Source organism: Hippocampus zosterae, chromosome 11, assembly GCF_025434085.1.
Source record: "Hippocampus zosterae strain Florida chromosome 11, ASM2543408v3, whole genome shotgun sequence".
NCBI lineage: Eukaryota > Metazoa > Chordata > Actinopteri > Syngnathiformes > Syngnathidae > Hippocampus > Hippocampus zosterae.
Window position 1 is genome coordinate 15,010,028 of NC_067461.1, and position 9,760 is coordinate 15,019,787.

The window sequence follows — 9,760 nt, forward strand, 5'->3', positions numbered from 1 at the left end:
TTCAGCATTCACAATGGTTGTTTTCACAGACGTGTAAGTTACCCATGCTATTGACACTAACATCATACCATCACCAACCTCATACCATCACAAATGTTGGCTTTTGAACTTTTGGTCATAACAGCCCGGCTGGTTCTTTTGCTCTTTGGGCCGGAGAACAGGACACCATCCACTATTTCCAAAAACAAATGTGAACTCGTCAGATCACAGAACACTTCTCCATCTTGCCTCAGTCCATCTTAGATAAGCTCGGGCTCAGAGAAGCCGGCAGTGTTTCTTGGTGTTGTTGATAAATGGCTTTTGCTTTGCATTCTATAGTTTTATGTTGCACTTAGAGATGAAGCACCAAAATTAATTAAATTAACCTAAATTTCTTGCAATTGTACGTTGAGGAACATTGTTCTTAAACTCTTAGGCTGCTGGTATTTTCTCACGAAGTGGTGATCCTCGCTCGTTTGCTTTTGAATGAGCAATTCAGGGAAGCTCCTTTTATACCCACTTAGCCTATTTACCTTTGGGATGTTGACGGAGCTCCGTAGGGTCATGACGGAAACTGTTCTGTGATGAACATCAGCACTGTCTTCCACAGTTTTTTGCTTCATAGTTACGTTTCTTCTTTTTGGCTTAGGAGCCAGAGATCGATGACAGCGGGCCAGGACCAGTAGAGGTGAGCGGCTGGGACGTCAACACTGAACGGATCACTAGCACTGTTGGCAAGCTTTGCAAGACCGAGTCCCAAAACCACATGTCTCCAAGGTACACTACCGAGCCCAGCAACTGGATTTGCGCACGCACCATCTTTCTTAATTCGCATGATCGCTATTGTATGCATGACTAACAGCTGCATTGCCCTCGTTCGTATTCATCGCCTCTTGATCTTTGTCTTTTCAGTAAAATGGAGAACAAGCTACAGAGACGTCCACGCAGCACCTCCATGAAAGACAGACAGAATTCCAAGGCTCAAAGTGACCGCACCAGCAGCATAGAGAGCGAGTGCTCCCCAGAATCAAGACTCATAGCACAGGTAAAAAAAAAAAAAAAAAAACTTCACGAGCCCAAATCGTCTTACTGTTTTTTGTTTTGTGCTAGTTTGTGTCATTTTTCTGAGTCCATGCTGCTGTTGTATCCAAAAGGTTCCCAGGAAGTCTGTTTATGACCAGTTGAACCAGATCCTGATCTCTGATGAACGCTTGCCGGAGAGCATCATTCTCATCAACACAATGGAGTGGCAAGGACAGGTCAATAGCTTAGCTTGACAATCAATATCTTGAAATCGTTTTTTTTCCCCTTTCTTTTAAGCGCTTCAGTCACTATTCTTATAACACTGTGTCTGTGTGTTATCATGCAGTATGTTGCAGAGTTGCTCCATGAACACGCCCAGCCCATTGTGTCCACCTGCTCAGCTGCAGATGTCCAGGCTGCCTTCAACACCATCGTTACTCGAATTCAGAGATTGTGAGTCACTTCATACTCTGATCATTTCCAATATTTCTGCCGTTGTTTAATTAAAGAAGCTGTACGTTTGTACGTGCATCTCCATATCAGAAGGGTAAAATCTTTTTTTCCTCTTTTATTAAAATGTATTTTACTCCCAACTACCTGTTAACTAAATTGCTTTCTGCTGTATTAGAAACGTTATCCAACATAAGTCACGGCAGGTTCATCTTTTTAAGGAAAATTATTGCAGTGTCAGCACACAAATCTTTAAACTTGAGGATAATACGGTAATCGGTGAAATTAGTCCTTTAATTGAATTGTCTTTCTCTCTTTCACTTATCCCTTGTAGTTGTAATTGCAATGCACAGACTCCGCCCACAATGAAGGTGGCAGTTGCAGGTGACCAGAGTTATCTGAGCACCATCCTGCGGTTCTTTGTGGAGCAGCTGGCCAACAAGACCCCTGACTGGCTCAGTTACATACGATTCCTGGTCATCCCTATTGGTAAATACACCATTAAAACCTAATTTATGTTTCGTGATCGACATATTTTAGTCTTACATTTGCACGTGAAACTGCCGCACAGGCTCTCATCCCCTGGCCAAGTACGTGGCCTCGTTTGACAGCAAGTTCAACAGTATCTTTATGGACACCGCATGGCGGGAGCTGTTCTGCAGGACGGAACGGCCCACCTCGGGTAGGACACAACTCATGCTCACGCTTGTGGTCAGCGATGACACACACCTCTGGTATCTGGCCACAAAGCATGGCCACGGGTCAGACGTTTGGTCAACTTACAAAGAAAATAAGTGGGGCCGGAGCATGGATCAGAGGCTGATTAGTGGAAAGATGATCATTTGTGCAAGACAGCTGCAACGTGCTCTGTGGAGGGAAGTTTCTGCTTCACGGCACTGCTGCTCCACCCTGCTGCCTCACTGGAAGATTAACGGGCTCAAAGTTTAACCTACATTTTTAAATTAGGAGGCTTGTTAAATTGAAAGCAAATGCCTTGCTATATTTGTGGGACTTTTTGGGGGGAGGGGGGCGGGGGTTATTACTGTCAGCCACCTGCAGCCTTTATTTTGAATCGCAGTAAAATAGCTGAAGGAATGCTATAAAGCAATGTTTATTTAGGAATGATTGTTTCATTGTTTAATAGAAGTCCGATGTGACTGTGGGGATGATTTGTACACTTCCTGTTGTTTACCACTCGTTTTATTTGCTCCATGCGCAGATAACATTGACGTAGCAGGGCGAGTTGTTCAGTATTTGGCTGGTGCCAGTGTGTCCCACCAGTTTCCCATCTCTGAAGCCATGCTTACCTACAAACAGAAAAGGTAAAGTCACATGAGTAAATATAAAGCAAAATGAAGCATCCTCGTGTGCGGCGTTTGTGGAGATGCATGTATATTTCTCAGCACGTCTGTCTGAATTATGAGGATCTCAGTAAAATTGTAACAACCACTCGTGGAAGTGTTGGCGGAATTAACTATCATTTAGCTTTTGTACGGACGCAATCTAATGTGAAATGTACAGGACTTCTGGCTTTGTACAGTAAAGTGCACCAAGAAAATAGTCAAACCAGAATCAAATAATTCCATAGTTTACCAAATATACCTTTGAGTTATGGCCAAAAACTGTCCAACCTTGGTTTCATCGAACCATAAAACAATGCTGCACATGCTTCTGGAGAGTTGAAGTATGTTTTTTGCTCAGTTTAGCCACACTTCGATTATCTTCTTCCATTTTTCTTCTTTTCTTCCCTGCCGCCCTATATGATGAATATGTGAAATCAAATGTAGGACGCAGACATACTTGGCATAAATTCCTGTAGCTCTGCAGATGTTGTCTTTGGCCCTTCGCACCCTCCCTCACTGGTTTTCTTTTCTTCTTTTCATCAGTATTGGAGGGATGTCAAGTTCTTGGCAAAATGATATTTTTTTTTGCATTAAAAAACTGGGATTTTATTAGGTTTGGCTTTATATATATAGATATATAGATTCTCTCTCTCTCTCTTTCTCTCTCGTACAGTGACAGTGCAAATCAAAAGCATTATTTTCTTTGTAATGGCATACATTTTGGTGCAAGCCTGATATCGGATCTCATCAGATTGTGCAGGTGTCCCAAATGTCACCACACAGTGGTTGTGGATTCAAATGTAATCCACACCATGCATGCAAATTTACTGAATGAGTCATCAGTGACCACACGCAACTCAAGGTTGCTGCAATGTGTGCTAACATTTGTCAATTAGGCTGCTGTTTTTTCATAGCAGACATGCACATGTTCATTTGCAATCAAGTTGTAATATAGGTACACATTTTTTATTGTAGGACAGCAGTCTTTAACATTCAGCACACTGACGCATTTGCATGTGTTCATTTTTTTTTTTGCTCTGTCCAGTGGCTTCCTTGTTAGTTACAAGGTACCCAATACAATATGCAGTTTAACACCTTTTGCATTCCTTTTTCCCCTTTCCCCTTTTGATTTGCATTCAAGGAAAAGAAGTTTGTATTTTGATTTTTACATCAGGTATCTAATTTGACTCTTTTTGTTTTTTGCCCTCCTTTTTTTATTCTGTCTGCTGTGTCTTAACACTCCTTTCCCCATCTGATACTCACCATGATGTCGATCTGCACGTCCTGTCTGGGTTTTGTGTTGATTGACCTACCGTGTCCTGCGTGTTGTTGCCGTGATGATTTGCCTAACAACCTTAAAATGATCTCTCAAGAGCGGTTTGCCGGTTAATATTACACTAAGCACGAGAGGCCCACTAGGAAGCTTGTCATTGATTGTAAACGTTTTGGAATCAAGTCTTTGGACATACTCCAAAAGACGAGATGTGACCAATTCTGTTTTCTTCCGTTTTCACTTCTCTGTCGGTGTCCAAAAACGTATATTCCTAAAGTGTATTTTATTCCCTATGGGAAGGGACCTATTGCCACAAAACAAAGAGTGAGAGGTGTTAAGCTTCATGGGGACTGAAGTCTTGCACATGCATTCACAGTGGAGCTGAAGAGCCCCAAATGACATGTTGCTACCTTTGCACAAATCCCAGCAGCAGATCCCTGACTGCAAGTGATTTTTTTCCTAAAAAATACTGCCAGGTTCATGCTTCTTCTTGTGAGTGCTAAAATCATTGAAGTTTGGTATTTTTGCATGCGGCGTTGAATAGTTCATGGTTCTCAGCTACGCGGTCACTTCTAACAGTGTTTCTCAAAAACAACGCCCCAGATAAACGTTGGTTGTCGGGAGCGGTCCTCTCATTCATACCATACACTGCCCAAGATGATCTCATTCCACTCCAAAGCCAGTCATGTGCCATTTCCACCGCGATGGGGCATGATGCCATCTCCCCTCTAGGACCATTGTGTTGCACCTTGGAGTGTTGCAGTGTTCCAAGAGCGCCTTCTCTCTCGCCACGCTAACCACCGCCTCTTTACTGTCTCCCCTCACAGCCCTGACGAGGACTCCTGTCAGAAATTTGTGCCATTTATTGGGGTAGGATTCTTCTTTTTATTATTTTTTTGTGGCGTGGCTGGTGTAAATGGAATACATTTTTTATGATGTTTTTTATGTGTTGAATTTCACACCGCAATACTGTTGTTTACTTTCAGGTTGTGAAAGTTGGAATTGTGGAGCAAAGCCTCTCAACCTCTGGTAAGTGAAACCCAAGCTCCGAAGCCAAAGTGAAAGTTAAACTAACACAAACATACAGAATGTTTTGATTTCATATTTTTAAATAAGGTACTGATTTAAGTATACCGAAGGTTCTCGGTTTACAACATTTCAAAGTCATGAACGGCGTGCAGTCTGAAGTGTCACCTGGCACAAATAATACGCCATTATGGTTTTACATTATTTTTTTTCCCTGATTGTTTTATATTTTTAGCCAACAAGTGTTTTTCATGCAAATATATGTACTGTAATTATGACATTTTGAGGTTACAAATGACACGCACAATAAACTACTTTGATCAGCTGCATAAGACTACAGACTCATCGCACAGCATGAGGCAGCTCAGTCTGAATTGTCCTTCGTGTTTTTTATTTGTTTTATACTCAAGGGCTAGAAGCGTTAGTCATACAGGTATTTACTACCACAATGTGAGGTGAGTGATAGATTGCAGCACGTTTCGGCTTGTACATCTATCTGTCAAAGTATTTGACTGCATTTTCCCACTGGCCTTATTTTTTGCTGCACAATCCAGGTTTAGGTTGAAAATGGTCTTAACCTTGTTGTGTTAACATTTAAAAAATATATAATAATAATAATCATGAAGAAGGCATGCTCGGTACTGCTATACTTCATTTATTTATTCACTTATATCTGTGACCAGGAAGTATTTCTAAACAAATACTTCCAGTAAAACTGACCACATGTTAGCGATTTACTACTGCACATTCCAAATTACTCATGATGCCTTTGTAAACCGAGGACCCCTGAAAAGATATGAACAGAGGAGGCACATTTCACAAATTCCCTATCAAGGCCATCTTTTTGGGATGTTGCTTAAGATGGCTTATTGTGGTCACAGTGGATTCTGATGATGCTATGGGGGTCAACACAAGCATCCTGGCCTCCCCCACCCCGCCCTCGGCTGGTCCGTATGGGAAGGAGATCGGGGGAACACCCCCACAGTCGCCCTCTGTGTCCACTGCCCTCTCTGGAGCTGGGTAGGACTCACAAACGCACACACACAAAATTATCTCGGACACATACTCTGTCAACTAGAGTGTAGACAGAAAAAAAATACTTTCCGTTGTTTTGGTCATTGTTTGAGCAGCTGGGGTATGTGACCGAAAGTGTTTGCCTTTTGCAGTTCTCCGTGTTCTGGCAGCGAGGTGATGGGCCTGCAGGTGGACTACTGGACGTGGCAAGGCCCCGAGAAGAAAAAAGAGGGCGAGAAGCGGGATGTGGGACTGAAAAACACGCTGAAGAGTAACTTCCGCTCGCTACAAGTCAGCCGCCTGCCTTGTGCGGGGGATATCACCCCTCCACCCAGTATGGCAATGACTGTCGTCACCAAGGAGAAGAACAAGAAAGGTACGCCAAGTAGAGCTGGGGGCTTGAACAGGAAACACGAGTCATGAAACTGAACATGGGGAGGATTTCACAGATGGGAACGGGAACATTACATGAAGTAATAGGATTACTGGAATAGGAAATAAAAGTCCAATTATGAGGGAAAACAATCAGAATATCACAGGAATAAATTTGTGTCAAATGCAAACACTACAGCAGACCATTCTTGTCAATTTTTTTTGTCTTTTGTGCAGCCCTCCCACAATTCCTCCTCAATGCAAGAGGGAAAAAAAGACACTGAACTTCTTGCTTGCTTAATTATTGCTTAGGAGAAACAACTCTATTTGATATGCTCTGCTCCTCTCTTTAGTCATTTTTCTGAGCAAAAAGCCGAAAGAGAAAGAGCTGGACTCAAAGAGCCAAGTGATCGACGGAATCAGCAGGTTGATCTGCACAGCCAAGCACCAACACACGATGCTGAGAGGTAACACTGCCCCCTGCTGTGGATACTAGTTTCTTACATTCAGTGTATGCGAAGGTCCTCGCTTTGCGAAGGTACAGTTGTACAAGGTTATGAATATGTAAAATGGTGTATTAGAAGGATAAAATGGCATTCTCGTGTTTAACTATATTGTTCATAATTAAGTAATTGTAATTAACGATAAAATGAACTAAAATTTATATCAATATTGCTTCTTTTTTCACCCCCCAACTAAAGAAATGCTGACTATAATTTGCCCACCCCTTACTGTTTTTTTGGTAAATTTCTTTGGTTGAATGTATGAATGAATGAAAGACTAATGAATATCACAGGAAAGAGAGTGAAGACTTGGAAAATCTAAAGTTAATATCTCTAAACAATTACTTGATTAAATAGTTGTCAATTAATTTGATAATCGATAAGTTTGTTTTATCCAGACTGAAGGAAAAATGTATAACATGCAACAAACATATTTTAGAGACCCTATCATTGTAATGTTTTGTATGCACATGTTGGCCACTCAATAGTAAGACCTCAGGATTTCATTATTCTGCTCCGATGATGATTGAGTGATTCTGGTCAGGATAACATCGAGTCATATTGAGATGTGAGTTATGCCCCAGTAACCTCCTTCAGTTGCCTGCTTGTTGATTTCAGCGGCCTCCTTTGAGTCTTATTTGAATTCCGTGGATGAGTTTTACTCTTTCATCTCTCACAGTCACCATCGATGGAGTGGAGTGGAACGACGTCAAGTTTTTCCAACTTGCTGCCCAGTGGCCAACTCATGTCAAGCACTTCCCAGTGGGAATCTTCGGTTACACCAAACCAGTGTGACCTCCGCAGCCGTCCGCTTGGAACCGGCTAAACTCTTCTGCGCTGCACTTGTCTCACCCAGAGACTCCACAGAATTTGAGCGAAAGCCGACGGCAGTAATAGTTTTCCTGTGGAAATCTTACTGACTTCACATCCACGTGTTCATGTTCAATACACACCTTCACGTTGTCCTTCCGGTGTTGTTGATGTTGGCTATTGTTTGTTGGTTTCCTTTCTTTCTTTCTTTCCGTCTTTTTTTAACACACTACAAAAAGAACAAGTACTATTTTGTAAGAGTTGTGCTACCCGCCTTGGAGGTCCTTTGACTCGTTTGACAATTTGCCACATTTCGACAATGGCAGCTATGTTTGCACTTTGGTTTTTGTTAACATGTTATTATTTCTGTGAAATCCTACATGTATTGTTACTCTGTAGAAAATGGAGAAGTGCGATGGTGATGTGCAGTGGCGTGTGTGAGATTTTTGAGGTCGTGGTAGTCATTGGAATATTGCTGTGAATCTTGACCGAAACATTCTTTGCTTTTCTTGTTCGTCCTTTTGCTTTTTTTCAATTCTCACTGCAAAAAACCACAAGACTTCAGTGTATTTTAAAGCAACAAACTCATTTTGGTATTCTAAAGGTAGCTATAATTGACTAACGCACATTTTTATATCACTCAAAAGTTCATCAAGTAATCCCAGTCCTAAAGACTTGACACAATCACTTAGAAACAGGGTATCATGAGAGAAAAACAAACATCCCCAAGAGCTGAATGCCAAATTTGCGTTTTCTAAGCCCTGATATGTTTGGTAGTGTAATTTACCCGAGTGATGTTTTTTCTGCCTTTTTGAGTGAACAGCATTTGCACTGATCATGATGCTTTGGTGTCTCATAGACCGCAACTAATTTAGCAGCCAGTGGCTAATACAAATGTGCATTGACGTGCCAAAACTATATATATATATATTTTCCCTCTGTCCCCTATGCTTTTGGCCTGCTTGAAGTGAAACGCCTACATGACACATATGTGGTAGAAATCAGTATTGGCATTACTGAATTGTTGGAAGTAATCGACTTTTATCCGTCAGTCAATAGGTATGTACATCCCAACCACGTTTTATACAGCATCACTGTGGCTGTCTGTGCACAAATGTAAACATTCTAGTCGGTTGGTTGCTCACTCTTATGTTGGCTGGTTGAGGAATGTTTCCTTAACTCTTGGTGTGATTGGAAACCTGCTTTGATATTACTGCCGAGTCTAATGCAATTACAATGAAACGTTGATGGAGTCTTGTCAGATGTCCAAATCACTGCCTGTGTTTGTGTGTGTGAATAGGTGTGCCCTACGTTTGATGATACTCCCTGATGATTGTTACGTGAACCTTCACAACGGGAATCCTACGGCCAAAATGGCTTTCTGTGTTGATGGTTTTTCTAGAGCTTTCTAAAAGTATTGTAAGTAAATACAATACATGTACAAAATATATCATTGTGATTTGCGAATCGCCCATTCCAACTAAATTGAAAGCACAAATGGCTTACCTTCCTTTCTTGACAAAAATGCCAACTTCAGTATGTTTCCACAACTTGTTCCGTTCAATACAATACTACAACTGTCATTTCTTCAACATTTCCCTTAGTTTGTAATGCACTTTTTATGTAGTTTGATACACAATGATACCCGAATTGGGACAGTTTGGTATCGAGTTGTAACCCCCCCCCCCCCCTCCCCAATGTAAACCACTACCTATAGACGTGATAAGACTTGTTTCCTGGTTGTGTCGGGTGTATGTTTGATGGCTTAAAACTCCTTTTGGTGTCCTGAATGCATCATGGCCATCTGTTACTTACCCTTCTGCTATTTTTTTTTAATTTTATAGCTGCCACCATGCCGTCTGCCTGCAGACTAGTCAGTCTGATTTGGTTGTCTCCTGCGTTTTAAGAGGGGTCACCATCTTGTCTTGGCTGGGACACCAACTGGCCCTTAGATAATACAGTATATC

At 41.6% G+C, this 9,760-nt stretch overlaps 1 protein-coding gene across 38 annotated transcripts in view; it reads left to right on the forward strand.

The window, feature by feature from the left end:
- The window catches only part of LOC127610361 (phosphofurin acidic cluster sorting protein 2-like), a 58,456-nt gene that overhangs the window by 26,439 nt on the left and 22,257 nt on the right, over positions 1-9,760 (forward strand). For 9 of the 38 annotated variants that reach the window (XM_052080431.1, XM_052080428.1, XM_052080429.1 and 6 more), the window contains exons 12-18: positions 629-756; positions 892-1,024; positions 1,134-1,238; positions 1,349-1,455; positions 1,787-1,941; positions 2,024-2,134; positions 2,672-2,774. In XM_052080431.1, the coding sequence (XP_051936391.1) occupies positions 629-756; positions 892-1,024; positions 1,134-1,238; positions 1,349-1,455; positions 1,787-1,941; positions 2,024-2,134; positions 2,672-2,774 (842 nt within the window). Of the gene's footprint in view, positions 1-628; positions 757-891; positions 1,025-1,133; positions 1,239-1,348; positions 1,456-1,786; positions 1,942-2,023; positions 2,135-2,671; positions 2,775-3,936; positions 3,970-4,895; positions 4,939-5,054; positions 5,098-5,975; positions 6,115-6,260; positions 6,485-6,833; positions 6,948-7,662; positions 9,626-9,760 lie in introns of those variants that run through there. The other 29 variants (XM_052080420.1, XM_052080421.1, XM_052080416.1 and 26 more) reach the window with 10 other exon arrangements.